Source organism: Astatotilapia calliptera, chromosome 22 (assembly GCF_900246225.1).
Source record: "Astatotilapia calliptera chromosome 22, fAstCal1.2, whole genome shotgun sequence".
Lineage (NCBI taxonomy): Eukaryota > Metazoa > Chordata > Actinopteri > Cichliformes > Cichlidae > Astatotilapia > Astatotilapia calliptera.
Window position 1 is genome coordinate 5,461,136 of NC_039322.1, and position 27,229 is coordinate 5,488,364.

Genomic DNA, 27,229 nt, shown 5'->3' on the forward strand with positions numbered 1-27,229 from the left:
AAAATAGACTAGACTAGTAACATTAAAGTGACAGGAAGAGGAATCGATATGATATAGCACGTGTTATGGCATTTTAAATGACTGTAGTCCTTTCAGTGTTTCAAAATATGGTTTCATTTTATTCTTAAGACACTGAACACACTCTTTTTTAGACCATTTGCATTTATAAATGGTCTAAATGGTCCATTTGCATGTAAAATGGTAAGATCACTGCCTGATTTTAAAATATTTGCTACAAAATCTTAATTGTCAAAGCATCTATTGAAGGGCAATAAATAAAAGTGGAATATATATTGTTTATAAAAAGTAAAGAAGCACATAGATTCACAATCTCTTTCTAAGACATGATGTTTTTGAATAGCATTTCTGGTGTATTGATGTGCAGGCATGAATGCACCAAATGATGTCCCTGAAAATTCTGTGTTTTTATGTAAGTAACCTTTCATATTATTGAAATATAAGGTTAATATAAGTTTTCATATCAACAAAATGTGACTTTTAACCCATTTAGCACAGAAGATGCACCATCACATATTGCACCAGTCTTCTGCTTTTATAGTGTCTGCATAATTACTGTACTATAACAACCTGCTGCACACTGCTCTGTGTCTGCTCATGATATCTGGATCCGATTTTTATTCACACTCGCATTTTATTTGGTCTTATTATGACAGGCTGTAAACCTATTGCTGAGTGTGTTTAAGAAAAAAAACCCCATAAACTTGGATAAAAATTCTTTTTTAATTAGACCGGCCTCTGCTTGAGACGCTGCAGTATCAAATGAAAGATAATTAAAATATAAGACCTGTTTGTGTTTCACAGTTGTTGACAGGGAAAGTGTAATCAGTGCTTTTGTTTTCTCGCACTTTCTCCACACTTGTCTTTATCACGTCTCGACTTGAATATGAAGAGTGCTGCTGCACTACTTTCTTCAGGGAATATTAATTATGGATACTGGCTTATATACTACTGTACATGATTGTGTGCCTGCGGTCTGCTATCGTTCTCAACTGCTGCAGTGTAGAACTTATTTATATGAATATGAGGAAACACCGAGGGCAGAGAGAAGAATACACGAGTCGGGTACTAAAAGGACATCTCTGGATATCTGCAGCCAGCATCACAACAAGATAACAAGATGAATAGCAGCACGATGGAGCATATGTGCATAAATTACAACTAATAGAGAAGATCAATTAAATAATGATTAAAGATAAAGTGCATAAATATTTCAGGCTGGTAACATGACATCATTAATTTCAGTTGTCATGCAAGTTTAATAAACATTCAGATGTAATTAAATGGACAAGACTGGCAGACTGATGAGCATTCCTGTTTTCACAGGGAGTCACGTTTGTTTTTAAAGTGAAAGGATCATAAACGTCGTATGTTCTTCCTGATATGAGCAAAAACACATTTATTCTGCTTGTCTGCTTTCAAGAACCAGCTCTGAGACAATTAGATGATTTGCTTCCTTTTGATCAACTACACACTTAGCGGGTGCATGACATTTGCTACTTCTATACTGCGGTTTCAGAGTTTCCTGCTTTTATTTCTCATGAATTAAACGGGGCTGGGTTTTGGACAAAAAATAGAAATTTATTACTCTGGGAAATTGTTATGGCCCTTTTTTCACCCCCTTTTTCAAATACCAGTAAATGAAAAAAAAAATAGATACATGAATTGGTTATGAAAATTAGCTGCAATTATATCTAAATATCAGTTGTGAACCCTCTGCAGCTTTTTTAAAAAGACCAGCATCATCAACACCTCTGCACGTGTGAGTTGCAGACAGTTGTCTCCTCTGTGGTCTCATCTGCTAATGGTAATTACACCAAGTGTTTGTAATTACCCTGACAGTGATCTATTGATGTTTAAAATGCTCTTTTACCATGCTACTCACCAGGGAAAGTTTTTTGAGGTGCACATGTTTTCTATCACCCACGGTCTGGTACACACTCACACAGCCACTTCACATTCATTCACACCTGGCCACTGCAACCAGCGCTGCACAGCTGGCCGCGGGGACAGCGAGGCAGTTAAGATGCACCTCTGTGGTAACTGCTGAAAGGTGACCTTGATGTGTCTCCTCACGTTATTCTTCCAGTGCATTACCTGCAAAGCGTGCGACAACGCCATAACAGAATCAGCAGACACCTGTTTACAAGTCCCAGCACCAGCGGAGATGAATGAAATCAATACCCCGGCTCCTGTGCAATTTCTCCGTCGCATCGCCAGCCACAAGTTTATATTATCGTGGATCTTTACAGTGCAGAACTGATTATGAGGCACAGTGCAGATCTGCTTACTTGAAAGATTGGTAATTATGGGCGGCAGAGTGCGGTATTGGTGGAGTGCAGATACTGTAAGCCGTTAACCATCCTTTGAAACTGTTACAGTAAGCATAGAGGAAGCACCATGCCTCAGAATCAATGCTCATCATAAAAGCTGGTAATGGCGGGGAGGTGCTTAGTAGAAACATCTTCAGATCAACTTAATCGAGGCTTGAATCAAATCCACAGCATAAAGGAAAAGAACGGCAAGAGTAATACATTTTACTTGGCTTCTATAGTGCTCTTTACAGCACTCAAGCACTTTACATACTCTGTAAGATCTTATATAACGGAAAAACCGGCTTACTCTCATGTCTCCATTAAAATGTTGCAGGGCTGAGCAAAAATTAGAAACCATCAGCAAAACAAAGCATGAATAATTTGGCCTTTTAACAGCATTTCCTTATAAATATATTTATCTGATGTGATCGGTCATGTTTTTCATCCCCTTCAATGTTAAAATTTGAGAGGAACTGCATCATGATTTGAACTTTAACCCACGTTTAAAGCCCCATAGAGTTTTCGGTCTTCCTTCTGAAGTGAAGATGTAATCTTGAGCAACTGGACTGCTTTGTGTACAGTAGACCACTACTGCACAAGCAACCACTTGTTTCTTCACCCCTTTTGAAGTCGTCATTTCTCCAGTGAAAAAGTGGCTTTCCTGTTGCTTGCTGTTCATTTTGGGATGTTGTCTTCCTTATCCGTGGATTCCTGGAACTGTACCTTGCAAGATGAAGCCTGAGGAATTGGAGACATGGCTGTACTATCTCAACTTCCACTTTGTGAGAACTCTGAGATTAGCGTGACATCAGGATTGTTTACATCCCGTCTTTTGCCATCTTTTCAAAAACAAACATTACTGAATGATTTTAAGCTTTGTTGCTTTTCTGCACAGATGATTTTATGCAAAAACCTATGTGTGGAGGTGTAATATATAACAATAATTTCTGTCTAGTCATTGTTTAGTCTTGCTTTATCTTGTCCTGTTATCACTACAATCTGCCACTTGGGAGTGTGGGTGGGAATGAGTCTCTATTCCCTCTAAATTATGTTTTTAACGAAGCAAATCCTCAGTGACTCCTCTAGTCTAGGCACTGACAGAGACTTTTAGAGATAGAAATGTCAGCTTGGTAATGTTATCGGTCATTGATAATGAACTAAATAAACACCCCGTCCCCTCCCCGGTGACGTTAAAGTCTGTCTGCTCGCGAAAACTTTTATGAAGAAACAAAGAGCTACAAATCATTAAGGCTTGTATGGCGGCTCTTGGAACTCGATGATGATGTTGATGAGAGGGAGAGTCTGTTTATGGTTGTGCCAAAGTAACGCACTAGCTGGGAGACAGAGAAGCACAAAAAGCAGACTAATGAGACAACAAATGGCAGCTGAACTCCACGAGCACTCTTGTTATACTGTATATTCCTCTTAGGTTATATCAGGAGGCAGCCGAGTGCTCAGAGATGAAGGAGCAGAAACTGAGGTGCCACAGTAACACCGCCTAAAGAGTCTCTTTGTATTATAAGTCGGCTGTAACTTTTAAAAGCGAAAAGGAAGACACCGCCTGAACTGAACTCTTGCTTCCCTTTGAGTTCCTCGGTTAAATTTTCTGTAGCAGTGATCATATTTCTTTGCATTGCGAGTGAGGTCCTGTTATTTCGGCACTGTGTCTATGAATTATGTAAATTGTTACGATAGCTCTGCATCAGTGCTGCTGAGACAGATTTTTGTGCGTGTTTGGATACAGCACTTACAATTCTGCACACTTCTTTTGAGAACCGACACCTGTGCCAACATGTTTTGATAATTGGAAACAATTAAGCTGTCTTGCAGAGGTGAGTTTTGAAATGGTCTTCCTGACGTGCGGTATTCATAGACGTTAATAACTCCTGTTCTTGGATTGACTGGGACACACCTGAATGGCAATTTGCTGTGGATAAAAAGCTCTGCGTGCATATGCTGACAGGTGGCATCAATGTAAAAGACTGATGAAATACACATTTCTCCTACTAAACTACTAGCTACATTCAAAAATATGTTATTATGAATATGTCATGCTGCCTCTCATGTTCACTTTACCCACCTTCAGCTTGTTCGTGTCCACTGTTGCTTCTCTCTCCTGCATTATTTTTCTCTTAATCCCTCTCAGGACAGCATTAGTATTACTGCATGAGCTCAGCTGATTTGGTCTTTTTACCTTCAGACCCTGAAATTCTGATTTATTCCGGAACACATATATTAGGGACTTTCTCTGGCAAATGTGCCAGAAAATTCTGTCCATCGTACCCTGACTTCACAGAGAATGAGATTCTGCCCTTAACATCATCCGGTGTTTCAGACGTCTGACATTTCCCTTACAAGACTCATACAGCTAGTGCTGTAGAATGGCTGTATCAGTCTTTAGGGTAGATAAAACTCAGAATATCTCAGCTCGGAAATTATGTTGCTGCTGCACCAAAAGCTGGAGTATATAGGCATGTTTGTCTTTCTGTTTTTGTGAGGACATTCATTGACACTGATGCATTCACAAGCCAAGTTTAACCATCACAACTAACTGTCAGACCCTTATCATAACTTTAATATAAGCCTGCTTCTAACTTTTTAGCGTTCATAACCCTCAAACAGGACCTGAGTGGGTGTGAAAAAATTAGAGCCAGCCGAGAAGTTTTACCTTTTACAATATTTGGTGACTCAGATGGTCTAAAACTCCATGAAGATGGCTGTACATACACTATTTTCATTTATCTATTTAACTGATATCATTTCTTTGTTTATGGTTCTCAAGAAAGCTTCGCAGCCAAGGCACAATCACACATCTGTAAACTGTGGCTATAAAAAAAAAGGCTACACACTCCCACAGATGAGCATTGCATGTGTTAATATAATCAAATTAATTGTATTGTGAGATATATACGTAGAAAATGAAAGGCCTAAATTAAGTCATTTTTTCCTCATGTAGTGTTTCTAAGTGTAGGTTAGTTAGAATCTGTATAGGCTCAAAGTCATTAATTTCTTGCAGCAGCTCATTAACCAACGTATTTTTAGGCTCAAAAGCAGAAGCGAGACATCAATAATCAGTTTTAAAAGGTTTAATGAACTATCACAGAAATTCAATAGGGCGAAGGCTTGGAGCAGGTAAGTGATTGCAGGTGAGAGGGTTTTAGGCCAGAAGAAGTTAGTGCTTGGCCAATGTGACGACAGGGAATTATCTGTAGATCAAGCTGTGGCTGCTGGATCGGAGCTGGAGTTTCAATTAGTGATTCGAATGCTCTTTTGTTTCTGTTTTGGTAGCAGGTGGTGGGGTGGGGGCTGGATGCTTGGAGAATACAGAAGTGGTGTAGGGTGGGCAGACATGCCAGGAAAATAAAAACGGTTCTGTTAAAGCCTTTTGTGTTGACCAGCTCAGGTGTGCTCAGTGTCCAGGGAGGATTTGGAGCAGCCTTTTTTGCACGATTCAGTTTAATTTACGTTAATTTACACAGCGCTAAAATTACAACAACAGTTGCCTTGAGGTGCTTTATACTGTAAGGCAGGCGTGTCCAACTCCAGTCCTTGAGAGCTACTGTCCAGCAGCTTTTAAATGCATTCCTACTCCAACACAGCTGAATCAGATGATTGGATTACCTCTCCAGCATGCCATCAAGTTTGGCAAAGGCCTGGTAACAAGCCATTCATTTGATTCAGGTGTGTCGGAACAAGAATGCATCTAGAAGCTGCAGGACAGTAGCTCTCAAGGACTGGAGTTGGACACCCCTGCTAAAGGCCCTAAAACCCAAACAGCTCTCTGTGAGCCTTCACAACCGTGGGAAGGAAAAACTCCCTTTTAATAGGAAGAAACCTGGAGCATAAACAGGCTCAGGGTGAGGCAGCCATCTGTTACAGCTGATGAGGGGAAAGAGAAAAGAGAAAGCAGGGGGAAAAGATAACAGTCTTTCTCCCAGCTCATGGTATTACTGGCTTGTGCTGCTACTCTCTGCTAGTCACCACGACGGTGGTAATTAAGCCTGTTGTGTCTTATACTTCTTTTATTTTTCATCCTGTAACCCTTCTTTGTTCTCCAGTTGTCTACCAGAAACCTGTGTGTTTCCTCTGTGTTTGCAATTCTAAGTTTAATGGTCACTTCGCATTTTCTAACGCAGACCCTCCAGCTGGATGCTGCACCAATAAAATAAGAACAGACTTACCTGAAAGCTGCCTGCTCGCTGTTTGCCGAATCTCCCTCTGCTCCCTGGGATCCTTGCCTTTCTGCCAGTTCGTCCTCCAATTGTCCTGCTTAAGATGCCAACAAATAAGAGTATTACATTGTGATGCAGAATTCTCGGCCAGTATCAGCATAATAAAGGGATGGCTCAGGACCATATGATCCAGCCTTAAATATAACATTTATCACAAAGTGCCTTCAAAAAGTCTTGGCTCTAATTTTAAAAGTAGAGAAGATCTCTGCATCTTGAATTCAAACTGGGAGCTGGCTCCAAATGAGAGAGGCCTGATGGCTGAAGGCTCTGCCTCCCATTTTATCTTTATAAACACAAAGAACCACAATGAAACCAGCAGAATGAATGCTGCGGAGGCTTCAGCTTACAATGTGCAAGGGATTTCACACTAAATAAGGGATAACAATCAGGTAGGAAGTGAAAGGATGAGCTGGTCCATGTATACTGCAAATAAGTTAGATGATGGTGAACATGTATGACAGCTGACGCACAGTTATCCAACAAACTCTGCCTGTGGGTGGGGGTGAAAGATGAGCTGGCCCAAAACCAGGCCTGTCCTGACAATGGCAAACTCTCAGAACCTCTGATGTCACTGATTCCAGTCTTGGGCCAAGCACCAGCACTGAGTCTGTGGAAAAGATATAAGAGCATAGTCAGATATTAACTCTGAGTTGGTTCACTCAGTGAAATTTCAATTTAGGCTCATTTTCAGTCAGCTTAGATTCTGCTCTTGGTTGGATGGATTTCTGGTGTGTCTAAATTATTGTCTGGCTGTGCAGCAATTCGTGCAGATTCGAGATCAGATTATGAATGATAAGGTTGCTTTGATTTTATTTGATATAGCTCAATGCAGCTTTGACTCTATTTTGCTTTAAACAGGCAGATTGTGTCTTTTTTTTTTAATTCACCCCAAATTCTGTTAACTTACAGTAATCAGCAACACTGCATTCATATTATTTAACCTCCTGAGAAATGGAAAAAAGAATCTTCCCATTGAACTAAAAGAGGCCGCCGAACACATGAGATATCAATGGAAAGCCCAGGATGTCCTCTATTTAGTACATCAGGACTTAGGGCAGCTCAAATAAGTCAAAAGATAAAGACCAAAAACAAATGTCCAATACAGAGGATATAAATGAATAGGCCTGTTTGCGCTTTGTGTAAGCTAGTGTAAAGAGTGACTGTGAGCAAAGATCAGACAGAAACTAATAATAATTAGAATCTGAATTTTTTTTCATGTGGGATTCAGCAGTTCACTCTAGCATTCATAAATTTGTTGCTGTTTGCATTAAGTAGACTTGTTAAAATAATAAAACAGCAGTACACGTAAGAGCTCTTTTAAAATCAGTCAAAACCAGAAACCAACACGTAGCACTCTGAGAGCACAGACCCGCCGAGGCAGCTCACGCTCTGTGTAGGACTTACTTTCAGTGTGAATAGTGCTGTATTTTCTGTATGTTTGTTTGTTCTTTTTAATTGTACTATAAGAAAATTGTAGTGCAATAGAAATAGGTGCAAATTGCAGGCTTTTGTTATTTGCTCTGTTGAAACCCATTTGAATACACTGTCAAGGTTCTCCTGGCCGACTCACTCATTTTCTCTTTTTCTGTTGTAGAATAGAATTGAATAGCCCTTTATTTTCATTGCACATGTATGCACATAATGGGTGCTCCATGCCAACTGTGGCAGAATAAAACATAAATAGTAAGACAGCAGGAATAAATAAGAAAAAGGAAAAATATATTCATTCAAGATGAATATATACAAAACAGGAGGGAGGCACACATTTGAGAACAGGTTGCAAAGTGCTTTAATGTATAAAAGACTTGGTCTGAAAGAGTCTGTGTGTGAGTGGCCTGAGCGATGAAGGTTACTAAGACCATGGCTCAGATTGGTGAGGTGGGGGGTAGTGTTTGTTAACAGTGCGAATAGCCCAGGGGAAGAAGGTGTTTGTGAGTCTGGAGGTGTGGGACCTGACTGACCTGAGGCACTCACCAGAGGGCAGCGGGTCAAACAGGCAGCCAGGGTGCAAGGGATCACCTGTGACCGCCCTGGTTTTCCTGAGACAGGAGGATTTGGTGATGGCTTCCAGGGGTGGCAGAGGGCAGCCAGTGATTTATTTTTTTATAAAGGTGGTGTTAATTACCCTCTGTGCAACTTTTCAGTTCTCGGTTGTGGTCCCTGCGTAGCAAACACCCAGGCAGTAGGAGAGCACACTCTCCACTGAGGACCGATAGAAAGCCAGCAGCAGCTTCTGGTCCAGGTTCTTCCTCCTCAGGACTTCTTTATGGTGTTGTGGATCCAGGTGAGATCCATGGAAATGTAGGTGCCCAGAAACCTGAAGGTGGAGACAGATTCCACCTGTTCTCCATTTAAAATGAAAGGGGAGTGGCCCACTCTGTGCCTCCTCAAGTCCATGACGAGTTCTTTAGTTAAATCAACAATTTAGCAGAAGCTGAGAGTAGTCAAATCATGAAAATCATCTGATACGGTTAAAACAAACACCAACAGGACAAATTCTCTACTTCTGTTACCCCCGTCATACCTGACAATGACGTTGGTTGGATGGATTGGTGTACAGTCAACAATGTGTGTTGTATATATGTGCGTGTGAGGTAACCATGCCTTGTGCTCCAGGGATGGGTCTTTCTGCTGCTTCCCCACCTTTCAGCTCCATGCACCTGGGATGATTAACTCACCTGTGAGTAATTTTGTGATCAGCTGTCTGATTGTTAGACTGGAAACAGTTGGTGGAATTGTTGCTTCTGAAATCTGCATGTTTGACTCTGTGACCTTGACTTACTTTCAGTTTGTCTCTGCGCAGGAAACCTGGAGCTCGTGAGAAAGTATTCCTGTGGAGAGACGAAAATATGGATCTGTCTGAGTTAATAACAACATATTTCATGTACCTATATGTTGTTAATTTAAAAAAAAGACTTGTAAGAATCCTAGTTTCTAAGTTACAAGAGTAATAGTAAAATAGTATTTCTATTCTTGTATGAAACACAGCTCTAGATACCACAATTATGACCTTCATATCAATCTACTGACCAAATGTGACACATTTGAAATCTTTACACAATACTTTATGTGTTAACCATACACAACACACTTGTAAAAATCATAGTTTGGAGGTAGAAGCATTTTTTTCCGTTTTAAACCAATAAATTATTTACCTGACCTTGGAGACTTTGGTAGATGTAAACCAAGTTTCAATGGACCGTCAACATGACCCCACTCTACACCCCTACACAGTTTTATTGGAATTCATTTAAAACACGCAAACACTACCAAAGACCTACCACAACCTTCTTGGAAGAAGTAAAAAAAAAAACATTAAATGAAATTCAAAGCATTGCACTGAAATAACCGAATAACTTTCACTGGACATCTGAAGTGGTGTGTCAAGTTCAGAGCTGTTAACTCTTGTTTACAGAGTTTGAAAATAACTTTTTAAAAGATTCTTGTTTGTTTAAAACTCTGCTCTGTTTACTTTAGCCTGCCTTCTTAGATGCTTCTCCTGTGGAGCAGTTGATTGTCTGATGATCTGCTTTTTATCATTTTTTTTGTTTCTGTGTTTTGAAGCCTCGGGTGGAAATGCTCAGTTGGCTCCTTGCTCTTGCCTTGGATGGAGTTCCCCCATTTGAGCAGTCCTTCCCACTCCCACCTTTTATCTGGAAATAATATGTGTGGACTGTGTCAGGCTGGAGGTTCCAACTGTTCTTTCCCATATTGTTGTTGCAGCTATGTTAACAGTTCTGAACCTCCTCACACACCTTACCTGGAAACCTGTTCACTTGTTGCCTCCAGAAACTCCCAGAACTACTCACCAGCTCCATGTAGTCTGTCAAAGAAAGTACTTAGCCGCTCACCTGCCTGCCCGCTCTTCAAGCGCTTTCTTCCGCCACCTGTCTGATACTCGCCAGCTACCTTCACACTCCCTCTGAGCCTCCCCTCACTTCCAATGCAACCAAGACCTCTGGTTCACTCTCATTATTCTCATCATCCTCTTGGGTTCCAGGTAATCGCTTGTCTTCTGTCTAACAGAGCTTCCGTGTACCAGTCCAAAGTGTCTCTGAATTTGTCCACCAACTGTCTGAACCCATTAACAATTCATTCTTTCACCGCAAACAGTACAAACCTTTCTGCCGTTGTCCGAGTCTGCTCTTTGGGCCCGCTTTTTGCCATAATACAACATTGTTGCTGTGTGGACTGCCTCTATAGTGATGAGCATGTAAAGTCATTATGTTGCGTGAACCTGGTCTTTATTTCCTCTTTGTGTGCAGCAATGCACAACATTCAGAAAGCACTATGGCGGGGGAAACAAGCGTGTCAGTACACCCTACTGGTCCCCTTGTGTTTTCAGTTAACTACCAGTGCAGCACATGCGGTTATGCGAGTGAACAAATACTAGTCTGCTGTTGAACTGATGCGTCAAAGCCCCAGCCAATTTTTAGTTGTGTTATGTTATGTTCAAGGAGTGTCCTGGCAAATTGCAAACCCCGTTAACGCTATCACACATTCTGTGTAAAGATAATTATGGAAAGAGGATTAGAGGGTTTGTTACTCAGAAGACCATTTACAGAGTTGCAGGTGTTCATTGCAAAATGTAGCTCTGAGGAACATTTGTGTTTGCATGCAAATAATTGTAACGACTTCTGTATTTTTTACCTTTTCCCATGAGCACCTTTATGGCTCCAAATATAGCAAAGTGGTGTGTGACCATGTGACGGTACTCAGAATATATTAAATTTGCTTTCTGAGCATTTGGCTTAAACCACTGAACATATTTCTAAGTGTGCTTACTTTCTTTCCATCTCTTTTATATCCCTCTTTTAACCTTTCTTTATTTACTCCCTTGATCCCTTCTCCAATTCCACCTAAACTCCAAGGCTCCCCTCATTGCTCCTTTCTCTGTCAAAGTTAATTGTTTTCTGTGTGTTTTTTTTCTTTTTTCTTTGGTTTTCCCTTCATGTTGTTTGATTGAATTGAGAGGACTTCTCATCGTCACTGCTGCAGGGCTAAACAGAGAAAGGGGTGCCAGGGATAAAGATGGCAAGCCAGAGGGTGACTCAGTCTTCCTTATTCCAAGACACTCACTCACTCCCTCTCTCTCTGTCTCTCTCTCTCACACACACACACACACACACACACACACACACACACACACACACACACACACACAAGATAACACTGATACAAGTAGTTTAACACATCCAGACATGCGTTTGCAGGCCGACACAAAATGTAAAGTGCATTGAGGAAAGAAAAAGTTTCATCCTCATATGACCCATGAGCCTCACTAGAATGTCCTTACGCAATGTAATACACAATATATAAAACAACGCCACACATGTGCTCATGTGCTCACCTCCACGCTCAGAAACCCCCACTTTAATCTGTTCTCCAAATGTTGTTTTCTTCCCTGCGGTGCTGAGCCAGTTTTTCTATTTATGGGGGGGTGTTGAGCTGATGTGAGATGATCGGAAAGTGCCTCGCTCCCATTGTGATTCTCCTTGAGGTGTGTGTGTATGCAAATGCATGTGCGTCCATGTAGATGTTGACATGCATGAGTTCGCTTCTGGGATTGTCTGTGTGTGTACTTGCATTCGCGCCTGTTTCCAGATCTGCCAAGGTGTTGTATGTCCCTGTGTGTTTGTGTGTGTGTATTTGCATTGTGTATGATGGGGATATAAACAGGACTCGGCTCATAGAGAGCAGATGTGCCTCCAATAATGGCTAAATGGAGATGCAGGGAAGCACCAACAGCCAGACTAATCAATGCCTTGAAGTGCACAACTTTCCCTATAAAGGGGTGTGTGCATGTGGATGTGTGCACGTGGCTCTATGTGTGTGTGAGATACAGTTGCTATTAGTTTGTAGCTGAATGTCCACGTCTTCTATTAATACAAGCACACGCACGCAGAAATTTGAAGGAGGTAGCATTAAAGCATGCACTAAAGCTAGCAGGCACTCTGGAAATGAAATTTAACCAGCTGAGATGGTGAATTTGTGGAGATACTTTAATCCAGTCTGAGGTCCTGAGTAGTTTTTTATTTTCAGCACTATATTTGAGAGCTTTGGGAGAACTAACTTGAAGCTATTTGGTTTGGATTATAAATGCATTAGGAAATCCAGGTAATCCAAACACGAAGACATGCACAAACAAACAAAATCTACAGAAGTCACACAGTACCTGTGCTCTGTTTTTAAATTTAAGGTATCAGTGCTCGCCTTCTGACAAGACCATGGAGCCGTACTGGTTTCTTGAAAATCGACAACAGTCTTGTGATGTGAACCAAACTCACAAGGAAAACACTAATTACCGGTAAACAACGTCCTACGCATCAACGCTAATGAAGCCATCTACGAGCTGTGTGCCAAGAGCGTGCTGCAGGTAGTCACGGGAAGAAAGACATGAAAAGGTAAAGATGGCGAGGAAAAAAGGACTTAATGGAAGAGGAGCAAAGGGATACTGGGAAGAAGGGAAAGTAAAATGAATGAACAGCAAAAGAAACTGAAACAGGAAGGAAGAGATAGTAGCTGTAGGGGAAATGAGGGAGCTCGAGATTCAGCGCAAAAATAAAAGAATCAAATGAGCAATAGCAAAGGAAAGAGAAGAAAAAAGTGATGGAGAAGAGAAGAGAGAAGTATTTCGGGAGGTGTGAGAACAGAACATATCATCCCGGGGGCTCTGTGACTTTCCAGGCCTTTAATGTCTTTAATTAAAGCCAACAGTATTATCGCCGTGCTCCCTTGGAGTGCCATTAGCAAAGCAACAGCTACAGAGCCAACTAATAGAGGAGGAGAAGGGATTGGGTTAAAATGCCTAATGATGGGAAGAAGCAGCAAGAGGGGGGTGGATGGAGGAGGTGTGGGGAGTCATCGAGGCCGCAGGAACGCTGGAGGTCAGGATAGACAGGGTGAGAGTAGTTATTAAGGGTGAAGGGGAGCTGGAAGCCACGATGGACAGAGGGACACACAGGGTGAAGATGATGGAGGAGGATGAATGGAGGAATGGAAGAGGAGGAGGAGGAAGAGGAGAAGGCTTGGTGAGGAGGAGGGGGTGGATTTGTGAAACTTCAAAAGGCCAAAGCTGGAGAGGAGACAGGCTGCCATGGAGAAAGAATTATGGAGCTAAACGTGTGGGCTGACTGATACATGATCACATTATCCCGGCAGCTTGTTTAATCAATCTGACTTCCCGGTCTCTCACATGACCCTGCATCAGAGTGGGGAGGCATGGCAACCACTGCAGGGGCAGAAGGCTGCAGAAGGGGTTTGTCTTGTGACATTTTAATGGGAAGAAATGTGATGGCTTTGGGTAAATTTCACCAAAATGAAATGCGTTTCAGTGCCGCTGTATATAAAGATTAATGTAGCGAGCTTTGACATCACCCATTGGTCTGTATTCAGGAAATGTTTTGTCTCGCATGGCCTGGAAACCTGGATCATAACCCATTATCGTTTACTGTCAGTTCAAAGCGAGGATCCAAATGCAAGACAACACAGAGGCAAGGAGGGAGGTTGCAAAAAAACAGGTTCTTTAATGAACTTGCTAGTGGGTGTAAACAACAAAGGGCGCTGCTGAGGAAGAGCGGGCTGAGTCCAAAATATAGTCCAAAGACTAAGTGCAGCCAGAAAGCAGGAACACAACAGAGGAAACTAAAGCTCAAGGAAAAACTCAGGGGAAGAGGAGGAAGCAACTGGAGAGTAAACAAAGACAAGACGAGACACATGTGAGAAGAGTTAAAAAAATAGCAGAGATGGAGAGACAAAGAAAGCAAAACAACAAGGAAACAAGGAAGATCAGTTGTCAAAACAAAGGAGGAAGTCACTACAACTGGGACATGAGAATCACTCAGACATAGACTCGTAGACAGAGAGACGAGCAGACAGGGAAACATAGGGGCAGAGCTCTTACTTACACATGATCTAACAGGTTAACGACTTTACCTTCATTGTCTGCAATAACATTAAAATCAGGTGAGAAACCAATATCACTGACCTTTTGTCCCTCTTTGGGGGGACACTCCCACTGGGTATAAATCTGGGACTCGCCGCCATTTGACCTTAGAACTGAAGAAGCTTCTCGGATGAGAGGTGAAACGTCTTCAAGCAACTTAAAGTAGTCCAGACGCTTTTCTTTGCAAGCTCCTTTGACTACGATGACCTGGATGACTGAGAACCTTCACAGACACAATATCACTGACATGTTTTTGATTCTTCTCAATTAAGCATATCATACGAAATGACCAGCAGTAAAACTTATCAGAGGTCTGCAGAGCAGCGAGCTAATCTTACAGAGCAGCTGAGGGGGGATAACATTAATGTTTTTATCCTGCCGTGCCATCCTAAGGCCCATTTCTCATTTATCACTTTGTACATCCTCGATTCTTATCCTCGCCTCTTTGCCTTGCCTCTTAGTTCCTACCGTTAGAGATGCACAACAAGTTATCATTTTATTCAAGGAGGACAATCTCAAAATTCCAGAGAGCTGCCACTTTAAAGTGGTGTCAGTTAAATATGACATTTGGCACAGCTGGATCATAAAGAGTTATTACTGCTGTATTTTATGATCTCAGAGGTAACAAGGTTCTCTTTTTTAATCACACACACACAAAAGGGTGAAGAGTAGAAGGGAATATTCCCCTTTAACTGAAGCTAAAAAACTCCTCAATCCTTCTCTCTCTTCTCTCCTCCTGCTTTTGTCCTCCAGATGAATTTTAGACACTGGTAAATCCTTCAGTGTGACGTACTGAGATTGATTTCAGCGTCACAGAAAGAGAAAGAGATGAGGAAGCTTAGATTAGAGACACGAGGCAAGCCTTTCATCCTGGGTAGATGCTGACTGAGGGATAGATTTGGGGGGTGTAGTTCAGACTGACTGGATTGTTCCCTTTCTGGCCTGCATCCTGCAAACCTCTGGGAAAACTGTTCTTTGATCCTGGTAAAACTTTATTCAACTTTTTACTGTTGAAACACTGTTTTGTTCTATGTGTGGCGCACGTTTCTTTTAACCTGAAGTTTGAATAACTTGGACAACTGTTTTTTTAAATAATAATAAATGATTTAATTGCAGGACAAAGGTGGTGCATCATGCATGAAATTTTAATTTGTATTAGGAACAAGCCCATTTGAGATTTTCTAATGCTTTTAATTTTTTTTGTGTTAATCTGACAGCTGTGATAAACATGCACTATGGCTAGTTTTACACACACACACACACACACACACACACACACACACACACACACACACACACACACACACACACACACACACACACATATATGTATGTAAGCAATTCCATCACTAGTCATGTTTCCTGTATTTTCTATTGTTGTTTCCCACTGCTCTGGTTTTTAAATTTGAGCACTGTGAGATGAGCAGAATATTAAACAAATATTTTTTATGGTTGACTGATGAGCAGGCTTAAAAAACATGAAAGCCAAATGAAATCTTTTCCCACACGCCTTCAAAACCAGAATATCGGGGAGGTTTTAAGCTCCCTTGTGAACTCTCTCGCAAGGAAGATGTTTCTTTCCTGCCACAACACAGAGTAGGTAACAACTCAGCCTTCACACGTTATCGTAGCTTTAATTGTGTCGCTGTATTTAAACAGCTGCTGAATCAACATCTGTTTGCCATCAGATTGTATGCTTGGGGAGATGCAACTGCAGTGGAGTCACAAAGTGCAACTTGGAAAACAGTCTAGAAAGTAAAATGAAGGAAAAGTAAGTGACCGAGCGAGTGTGTGGGTGGGTGGGTTATAGGTTTTTTTTAAAATGACTTCCAGTAGGTGCCAGTAATCCACTGTCAGCTGCTGAAAGTGTTCCAGGTCACATATGAGATACCAAGTTGCAAAGTAAATAATGCATTGGGCATAACACTGCCACACCCTTTAAAAGGTTGGCCTGAGGCATTACTGAAAAACATAATATTAAAAAAGCTTTAGTATTCCCGAGTCTAGCCTGAGACTCACTTAAACCAGTAGGGCCTTAAGGTTTTCAAACTCAAGATGCCAGATCTTTGAAGGATTTTTCTGTTAGTGCTAGCGTTAGCGCTGTGATGGTGACAACCTTTTTTCTTAGTTTGCAAAAACGTCTATAGTCACCTCTCAGAGTGAGGAGCCACTGCAGTTTAAGCTGAGAAGAAAGAGCAGGGAGCGGTTTAAATTCATGGTAGGTCGTGCCTTACCTCCAAAGGACAACCCGGAGCTTAGAGAGTGACTGAAGCTGCAGCCTAAAGAAGAGACAACAGGGTTGAAACTGGGGGCCCTCTGTGCTCATGCCAAAACACATTGTGCAAATATGTGTGACTTTAATCAAAACCAAAGGCTGGGCTGTGAGACGGCAGATGTTGGTCTGGTAATATTGGTTGTGTTGGTTTGGCATAGAGCTGTTTAACTGGGTGTTCTTTAAAGCAAAACAGGAAAAGGGGATGGAATTTGCAGAAGTGCAGAAATAAGAGGTTACAGAAACAATTACGAGAGGGCAGAAATGGATGATTCATAACCTTTTTCATTGGTGATCGCATATTGAGTCCAGAAAACAAGACTTTAACTGAGAAATTATGTGTTCACCGCAGTTTAATCATCGGTTCGTCACAGAGGACAGTAACCTTTTCTGGGAATGGAAAAATCATGCGTTGCTTTTCAGCTCAATTGAACTGCTTAGTTGTGTCAGTGAGGTTTTGCTATTTTTACAGCAGCTTGTTATACGTTACCAAATTATTTCAACTCTGATAACACTGTCCGATTTTTATTCTAATTACTTCATCCAGTTCTACACCAGTGAACTACAACACAGAAACCACTGAAAGGTGAAGTGAGCAACAGAGATGTAACAATAGCAACTGTCAAGGATGGGATGTATGAGACAGCGAGTGAACAACAAGTTCTTGAAGTTGGACAGTGAGAGATGGCACTGTGGGAGGAAGAAGGCGGTACAGTGCTGTCCACGGTGTTTTGCTGGGAAACCGTAGACTCTGGCACTTATGTGAATGTTATTTTGGCGCATATCACCAACCTAAACACTGCTGCAGACAGTTTACATCCCGTCATGGCAGCAGTATGTTCTTTTTTCAACAGACTAATGCTCCCTGCCACAATCCAGAGTTAAGACAATTTCAGGGTGTTGGCGCCAAAGCATCAGTACACTAGAAAAACAATGAAGGCACACAATGCAACCAATAAGACCTAAAGAACCTACACAAAACACTTTCAGATGACTCGTGGAGTTGATTCTTTGACAGGTCAGGGTTGTTTGACATCAACTCCAAGTCTGTGTAATGCTTTTTATGCACATAAAGCGGGTTCCAGTGATTCATCTGGGACACTTTTAGAGTTCAGTATCTCACTAAAAGACCTATCATCTCCTGCAGAACCCAGAATGAAGTCACATGAAATAAGCAAACCACTTTCTGCACTGCCTGGGAATTGAACCCAGGTCACAAGAATGGGAATCTTGTATGATGCCACTACACCAGCAGTGCTGCATGACTGGCTGTTGTGATGAATCATTAACCATTTAGCATACGTGACATTTTATTTTTCCAGGTCCACAGCAGGTGCATATAATTTCGTGAAAGTGGTAACCACTACTAAAAGGGAGCTCAAACACCACTAAAGTCAACATATATAGTAAAGTCTTGGATGGCATGTGCTTGGACTATCTAAATAAGGGGTGCTATAGGAGACGTCATCAAATCCAGAACCAAAGAAATCTAAAAGAGACTTGTACTTAGACACTGAACAGTGACTTTCTGAGGACGTTGGGCATTTGGCATGCATCAGATATGGTCTATGGATCAGTGGCTCACTCCCATGAATCACTTTTTTATTATACAGAGCAGCTGATCTGTTTGAAGGATAGTGGTGGACTCTTAAACACCACATGAGGAAATCAGGAACTAAAGGCATCACTTACTGCCTGCCTTGGAATTGAGCACAGGTCATTCGAATGGGACTTTTGTGTCTATATTGGACCATAGACCAGGTAACAAGATAGTCTGGTAAAGACAGTATGTTGCAGTATTATGCAGCATAAAGCTCTCTGCAATTTTTTGCTTGGAAACCTTGGCTCCAAACATTCATGTGAATGTTACTTTGACATGTGGCACCCAGCTAAATGCTTCTGCAGCGCACCCCAAGCAAATGCATTTCTAGCCTTCTTTTAGAAAGGGACTACACCTTTTAGAGGAGACCAACATTTCCCAGGTGATTGTAGCCTCCAAATTCTCTGTTCTCAGTCTGGCCAAGTGATTGTAGTATGTGCTGGAAAAAAAAGTCTGACTGATGGAGGCCATTTTGCAACCTAAAGGTCTTAAAACATCTGCTGCCAAGGCCGTGTTGCCTTGTACCACCTTTGTGAGGATGTGAGGCATAAAGTCTAGAGAATAGTGTCTCAGCCACATTAATAACCTTTGACTTTACAGATGCATAGCAGCTGTGTATGCTGAACTCTTAAATGCATTTGAAGAAGCGTAAAATGTAACTTAAAGCACTGCCAGGGAATTAAACCCAGGTCACAGGAATGGGAGTCTTGTATGATATCATTACACTAGCAATGCAGACTGACGCACAAGTATATGCAGTAGTAGTAGACAAAGGTCTAAAGATTTCTGAAGTTTTGGGAATAAAACCCAGGTCACAATAATGGGATTTTTGGATGCATTCACTAACAGTCTTAAGCTTGAAAGAAGGAAATTGGACTTCTTTGAGTTTTTTAAGACGTTTCACCTCTTATCCAAGATACTCCTTTAGTTTTTTGTTTTTTTTAAACTATAAGAACTCCCATAATCCCAGAAGGTTGATTCTGATCATCTGGATGTTGCATTTTCAGGGACAAACGTTTCAACACTCATCCAAGTGTCTCATTCAGTCTCAGCTGCCTGCATGTATCCCAGGTTATAAATAGTATGCTTGCATAATGAGTTAAAATGGCAACACTGACTAATAATGGGTCGTGAGGTCAATTTCATGATCATTAATATGCAAACTGTCATGACCATTGATCAATGGCCATGAGTACCATTCACAGAGAGTTGCAGAATGGCTACCGTCAGAGGTGTAAGATGGTCTCTTTAAAGTTGAAGACTGATCAATGGTGAACTTTCTTTAACTTTAGAGACAGCTAATTTAGCAACCCAAACGTCCTGTTGCTATGTGATGCATTTGGCATGGCCCACTGAGCAGTCTTAGAACTCATAGTTTACTTTATGATGTAAGTCTGAAGTAGAGGACACATAAGATTTATGTGCACTGCCTGGGAATTGAACCCAGGTCACAAGAATGGGAGTCTTGCATGATACCACTACACTAGCAGTGCTGTTGCAAGCTGGCCACATATGTAGTTGCATTTTTCTGTTACCTAAAGGTCTTAAAGCATCTTTTGCTCAGGCCTTGGTAACTAGTGCCACAGCAGAGTCTTGTCTTTTTCCTTTTATAAATCTACTTACAGTTTTTATTTCTGTGACATTATCTCGCTAGATGATCAGTTAGGATAGAATTATTAAAGACACGAGCTGCAGAGAAGGGCTAGAGGTGAGATATAGAACACTGCTTGAGAATCTTATATGATACCACTACACTAACAGTGCACCAATCAGCTAAAGGTCTCAGCATACAATGGTCACTGCACACGGCTGGTAACATCTTCATATACCCACATCCACTTATATTTGCTATTACGGCTCAAGTAGCCACTGCAGTATTCTCCTGAACAATTGAAGCAGCCAGTCAGACAAAAACTCTACATCAGCACCGATGCAGGAGGAGGAGAGCGAAAACGTGAAGCAAAGTAACCTGGTCATGTACTGTACTTGGACATCAACACGAGACTTTCTGAGGATGTGACGCACTTGACATGATTTAGTCTTAGAAATCATAGTTTACTTCAGGATGTTAGTCTAAATTAGAGGTGGCATAACAGTCTTTGCACTGCCTGGAAATTAAACACAGGTCACAAGAACGGAAAGCTTGTATGATATCACTACACTAACAGTGCGGTCCTGGGTTAGCCACATATCTTGCCTTTTGGGTTATGTGCTGTAGAAACAAGTCAGCGAGGTGGAGGGCAATTCTGTCAAATGAAGGTCCTAAATGATCTTTTCCCAAGGCCTTGGCAACTAGTGCCAAAGAAGAGTGTTACTGGTCTATTTCCTTTTATAAATCTGCAGTATTCTCCTGAACAGCTGGAGCAGCCAGTCAGACAAAAGCTCTACATCAGCACTAATGCAGGAGGAGGAGAGTGAAAATGTGAATCAAAGAAACCTGGTCACTCTATCAGACATGGATGGTACTTAGACAATAACATGAGATTTTCTGAGGATGTGATGCATTTTGCATGACATTGCATGCATTCAGTCTTAGAAATCATAGTTTACTTTATACTGTTTGTCTAAAGTAGAGGACACATAAACATTCCTGCACTGCCTGGGAATTGAACACAGGTCACAAGAATGGGAATCCTGCATGATACCACTACACCAGCAGTGCTGTTAGAGGCTGGCTGAACATGCAGTTCCATTTTGGGTTATGTGCCGTAGCAACAAGTCAGCGAGGTGGAGGGCAATTCTGTCACCTAAAGGTCTTAAAGGATCTTTTGCTAAGGCTTTGGTAACTAATACCACAAAAGAGTCTAAATCTACTTGCACATGCAGCATTTTTTAATGACATTATCTTACCAGAATATACATGATTTGGGATGGAACCTGCTACTTTGGCCAATTCTTTTCTTCCCATTGTTCCATGTAAACACTCATCATGTTTGAACTATGCCTGGTTTAACTTTTCTACACACATGTGAGTTTATTTATCTAAATATAAAAAGTTTTAGTTTACTACAATGTATCCATAAGAAACCCTCCCTTATGTGTCTTTCAACGCGGACTTTGGTTTTGGTGTAGCTTCAGTTGTTTACCTCAAACCCTAATTTGGCCGTTGAAAATTGTTCTCCTAAGTCTTGACAATCAGAAAAAAATACTGGATCACTTCACAAACCATTAACATTTTTCCACAGAAGTCTCTTTGTTTTTCTTCCAAATTTCAGGGCTTTCATCATCATTAAATCATTGTTGACTAAATGTTTAAACTACAAATGTGAAGTGAAGTGTTTTTGACTGTTAGGCTCTTACTTTTTACACATGAGATTAAATGAGATATAATGGCTCAGGATGACAGGGAGACATATTATACCTAATTTTGCACCTCGGTGGTGGCAAGACTGCAAACACAGAGAGGGATTTATTACAATATGGGTGCAGAGCTGAAAAGCAAGGGCTAACCTTCATAACCAATAATACCAATTGGGATTATGTGCATACAGTGGTATGATAACAATATAAGATATAATAACTTTGTCTAATGCCTTTAATTGATTTTTTTTCTGTCTACTTCTTGTACTTTTAAAAGGTTCACAAACTTTCAGGCAACAATGTTACCCTACAAACTTTTGCTTTTTGTTTAACCCCATCTTTGACCTTAAGAGTTGAGCAGACTTTAGGGACAGAAACTTGTGCTTATAAAGCTGTACATTAGGGAAGTTTAGTTTTTCTTTGAAAACAAAACAAAATAAAGAAATAAAGAAAAAAAATTCTCATTGTAGAACCCACAATGTCCCAGGAGCCATATTTCTACTGTCTCTTTTTTAACTTGGAATTGATTTGGATGTTTATGAACAGGCTTTTGTTTCTTAAAGTTTTATGACTCTTTACAAAAAGAGATATCTAGTGCTCATTTTTTGATTCTTAAGCATTTAAATTAGATTATGAAAATGTAAAATTGCTGACGTTTTGTCTGGTAACACTTTTACTTTTTTAGTGAACATACTATACATAGTTTAGGAGCAGGGTTGGACCTTTTTTAAAAAAAAAATACACAGCAGTTTAGAAACTGTGAAGGTAAATAGAGTAAGCAGTACATAACTTTGATTTTTAAGAAAAAAAATAAACATTGTCCAAACACCAGAATAGTATATGATGTCAGAGTTTACAGGTCAGCCAGCACGAACCCATTTCTCAGAAGGGTGACATTTTACAACAGAGCCTAGAGGAAGGTAATCACTTGTTTCTGGTGTTTTGCTCACTCATTCGGTCTCTGAAGGACTCCCTCCTCTCCCTCCACCCTCAGACATCCACATCACCACCATCACACATGCGAGCTGCACACATTCACCCTAATCTAAGTAGCTTGACCCTAACCCAAGGCAGAAGTAAAACATAATTTCAGAATGAATTTCCTTTTAACCCCTGTACCACCGGGTGAGATGCTGTGCCACCATAAGCCTGGCCCTCCACTTCACCCTAGGCTGAGTTGTACTGATGCAGCAACAGTTTCCATTCTGTTTAGTCTGAACACATCAGCTATAACTTGTGACTGAGAACTTTACAAAGTATCTTTTAAGTTTGGTTTGGAAATAGCATTAAACCCAGTTGATAAGATTTTATAAAAGCCCACAGACTTATAAATGCTGCTACTTGTTTGTCTCAGGACCCTTCAGTATTGCATATTCTCTCACTGGTGCCTGGTGTTGAATTTCACTGTGCAGCACATATTCCCCAAGTGACTAAAAAGTTTGTGCTCAACCAACCGCCGCGGAGGTGCAGCTTTTAATAAACAAAATCCTACAGGGATTGTAGCACTTGGCTATTTCTCAAGAAACTTTTTTTTAAAGTTTTAAAAGTGAGACACCTCTCTCTGACTTTTGCACAAAACACCCACAAAGCTTTTCTCTTTGCACAAAGCCTAACTCAGTTTCTTTCCACATAGTGGAGTTTCCACATCGGGATCTTCTTTTTCTCCAATTTTCTCTCTATTTCCTGATCATTCAGAAGGTTGTCACCTCTGCAAGAAGGTATTCAGCTATTATTGTATGAGTGGTTGTATACAAGCTTGTGGATAATGTAAACTATCACTCAAACTCTGTCAGTAAACAATTGTAATATATCATGTAACTGCATAACAAATTTAAGTTTAATTTACAAGATGTAATCAAACTTTAACGTGAAAATTAATTTTCTGTCCAAAAAAAGCATAAAAAGCTATGTAGTCAGTTTTTAAATATATATCTTTTTGGCATCATTGCTGAAAAGAACTAAAAGCTAATATCCATCCATCCATCCATTCGCTTCCGCTTATCCTTTTCAGGGTCGCGGGGGGCGCTGGAGCCTATCCCAGCTGTCATAGGGCGAGAGGCGGGGTACACCCTGGAGAGGTCGCCAGTCTGTCGCAGGGCCAAAAGCTAATATATTTTTTTAATTGATTTTCCCAGGTGATAACATCATACATTCAGCTTTTTTAGAGGGACTCATAGCCAGCTAAAAGATATAATCTTTCTCACATATTCTGAGTCTGCCTCAGGGTCTCCTCCCAGTTCACCATGTTTGAAACACCTACAAAATGACAGCAGGCATCCTGGTCAGATTCCCAAACTGCCTCAACTGTTTCCTTTTCAGAGTAGAGCAACAGCAGCTCTCTGAGCCACTCCCAAATAACTAAATTCCTCACCCCATCTCTAACACTGAGCACAGACACTTTTGGGTGGAAGCCTGTTTACCTTCGCTTGCATCTATGATCTTGTTCTCACTTTGCACAGCTTGCAACCATAAGGTGGAATGTAGTTTGGCAAACGTGGCACAGGGTCAGCATTACTGCAAACCATGTGCCCATACTTCTGTCCAAAGTTAAGCCCGATTAATAGTTCTGCTATGTTTGCTTTGGCCTAACACACAACCAAAACACTAGATACACAGTAAGAAAGCAGAATATTGGCTATTTCATTTCCTTGTCACTGTCCAAATACAATTAAAGGCTTCACAGAAGCTCTGTAATATATTACAAGCTTCATTAGTACTAAGTTGACTGATCACAAGTAACTGCATCACCCCGGCATATACAGCTCGAGGGAGATGTATGTCAGGCTATGGTGTAGATTTAAAACAGTGCTATGAATAAAGGTTTACATACAAAGCCATTCAACTGATTTGAACACCCCCCCCCCCCCCCCCCCCCCCCACGACTTCAACCACCCCCACTCCCAATTAATTTCTATTTTAATTTGCATTCTGACTTGTGATCGTGAGATAACTGATTCAGTTCTTGTAGCTTATCCTTGTGCAAATCACGCTTATGAAGAGGAAGCTTGAGCACATGGTTAATGGAATATTCAACTATTTATGCATCTGAGAAAAACAGAAAATCTGTAGATAAATTCAGAAAACTAGCAAATATTCACAAAAGCACAGGGATGACTATTTAAATATATATTATATATTTCTTGGTTGCTATGTGTAATTTCCCTTAAATATTGCTATGATAAAATTTCACTTAACTCATCACTTGTCATGCTTTTGGGCATGGATGTCGCCCTGCTTCTGTTGAGAAAAGACTTCCAGTTTACTAATGCTACTTGAGAAGCTGTCCTTCTGACTAAGTGCACTTGAATGCATGGCACGTCATATTTACCACTTCAGGAGCCTTGATGAGGGGCTTACCAGCATGACTGGAAGGCAGCATTAAATCAGGAAAGAGCTCTCTCTCTCTTCAGCTCCCTGAAAAAGAAAAGCCACAGAACTACCACAAAACCTTGGCACAGAAAAATCTCTTACATAGAGTTTTGCATTTGATCTACATCATCTGCCATATGCAAATGCACCATGGTCTCCTATCTGGACATATAAGAACAGGTTTCCTCAAAATGAAAACAAAGTATCCCACCTTGTGCCTTAGTTAAAACAACCCCTAATGTTTGCAGGATGACTGAAGGCACAGTTGTAAGCCTGCATAGCTCCATGTCCTGCTGCCAAGCTATCAGAGTTGGCACTGCGTTCTTTCCTTGCTTCCAAAAAAATACAGAAATGTCCATCAAATTTCTCCATGTTTCTCTGGTGGATGTCAGCAAGTCTGTGTGCATTTCTGAACTCCAACTTGGCTACAAACATTGGGAACATAGAGTACAAGCTGTTTGTAGAGCTGTGATGTATATGTTTGGCCTGTGTTTTGGAACTGTAAAAAGATGGCTCATTTGGAAAACAGCTGAGATGCAATTAGAGGGCCAAACTCACGCTGTGTTTTGGTTTTTTGCAGAAGGGCTCTGTGTAAATTAACTTGCATTTCAAATGGGCTGCAGGGATATGAATAGTGGGCATGGGTGGACTTGAAGCTATCACTGAAAAGATTTTTTTAAAAAGTGGGGTGGGTGGAGGTTTCACCAACAACCCAACTTATTAACATATTAACAGACCAATTTCAGTGCGTATAGACACAATCTACTTAAATTTGGATTTTGTATAATAACAATGCAATTTTAAAAAGCTCTGCAGTGTTTTGAGCAAAATGCTAAACACTAATTGAGCATAGCGTTAGTTTTTGCATGCCATCGAGTCAGACACAGGCAGCAATCCTGACAGATCGTCTGCTGATGATGACACTGACATTAGTTGATGGTTCAGCTGCATCTTAATGGTATACAAATGGGGCATGTTATTTGGCAGCTTGCATACTGCCTGCATATAGCTGCTGCTGAAAAATCCCCTCTGCCCCATCTTCTTCGTTTCTTACGTTCATGCCTGTTTGTTGTTTCTGCTCCTTTTGGCACCTTCCATCTTCCATATATGTGTAGAGAAGGAAAGGGGGTCCCAGTACAGTGACATGCTGCCAAATATAAATTCTCTGAAATGAAACAACTTTTGAATAAGAAAATACTCACATATCGTTAAGGGCAGACATACTGAGGCTGATAGGAGTCCCAGCTGTTCTGCAAGTGTTCGACACACATTTTGTCCTTGTGTTGTCATTAACATTAAATATTTAGAGATTCTACTTTAATCTGGAGGTTGGGACATTACACACTCACACACACCCACACACACCTATACAAACACAGACATTATTAGGTGTCATGTGTTTCATATCTGTTTCTACCATTTTCTTCCATCACCCCTTGTTCTTTTGTGGTCTCCTTCTCTTTTTGTTTCCTGTTTATTTTTTCTGTCTGTGCTATGACCTCCCTGGGCTTTGCCTTATTTCTCTGTTTTGTGCCTCCTCGTCTCCTCTCCCTTTTGTCCTCCAGCCTGTTACCCGGAAATTCATCTCAGTGTACCTTTAAGGATGTCTTATTTCTTTAAAAAGCCATCTGGAGGAGAGAGAAAGCTTACTCGAGGAACCATAAGTCAAGAAGTACTTGCACTGGTACCTCAGTTCCCACGCAGCTAGAATATAGAAACCATGGATACGACTCTACAATACTTGTTCCCTAAAATATTTACGAGTTGTTAGTTATTAAAGATGATGAACTGTGGAAGGAAACAAGCTATCCTTCTCTTTCTCTACTACTGCAAAGCTCATGTGCCTAGCCATCAGTGGCCCATCTGTCTGCCTGCCAGCTCTTCTACCCTGGCTCTGATTTCTTCATCCATCTCAGCCTGTTCACTTCATCTCCATCGACTCACTTCATCCTCAACCATACATTTGAGAATTTAGCAATAAAATCCTTCGTTTAAATCTTTTCCAGCTTCCAGTTAGGGTTAGAAATTCTGCGGTACCATTGAGCACTGAGGTCTTCTGGTTATCTCCCCTGGGCCTCTGGTTAGCTCGTGCATCTACTTTGTTGTAACATAAACCCTAACCTTCTGCATTTTCATGTCTTTGCTCTCGCCCTTCAAACAGCTCCATCACTGCAGTGT

At 41.0% G+C, this 27,229-nt stretch overlaps 1 protein-coding gene and 3 non-coding genes across 4 annotated transcripts; all 4 read right to left on the bottom strand.

Annotated features, from left to right (window-relative positions):
- Positions 1 to 570: 570 nt before the first annotated feature.
- Positions 571 to 10,383, bottom strand: LOC113015232 (uncharacterized). Its single transcript, XM_026157182.1, has 6 exons — positions 10,326 to 10,383; positions 8,691 to 8,814; positions 8,527 to 8,604; positions 7,036 to 7,172; positions 6,515 to 6,602; positions 571 to 3,071 (listed from the first exon to the last, which is right to left on the bottom strand). Exons 1-6 carry the CDS (start codon positions 10,381 to 10,383, stop codon positions 2,837 to 2,839), a joined length of 720 nt encoding a protein of 239 aa, XP_026012967.1. The 3' UTR covers positions 571 to 2,836.
- A 7,586-nt stretch (positions 10,384 to 17,969) lies between these two features.
- On the bottom strand, positions 17,970 to 18,040 carry trnag-ccc (transfer RNA glycine (anticodon CCC)). The gene has a single exon. It is a non-coding gene; the product is annotated as a tRNA-Gly (tRNA).
- A 1,764-nt stretch (positions 18,041 to 19,804) lies between these two features.
- On the bottom strand, positions 19,805 to 19,875 carry trnag-ccc (transfer RNA glycine (anticodon CCC)). The gene has a single exon. It is a non-coding gene; the product is annotated as a tRNA-Gly (tRNA).
- A 1,098-nt stretch (positions 19,876 to 20,973) lies between these two features.
- trnag-ccc (transfer RNA glycine (anticodon CCC)) lies at positions 20,974 to 21,044 on the bottom strand. Its single transcript has one exon. It is a non-coding gene; the product is annotated as a tRNA-Gly (tRNA).
- Positions 21,045 to 27,229: the final 6,185 nt, after the last annotated feature.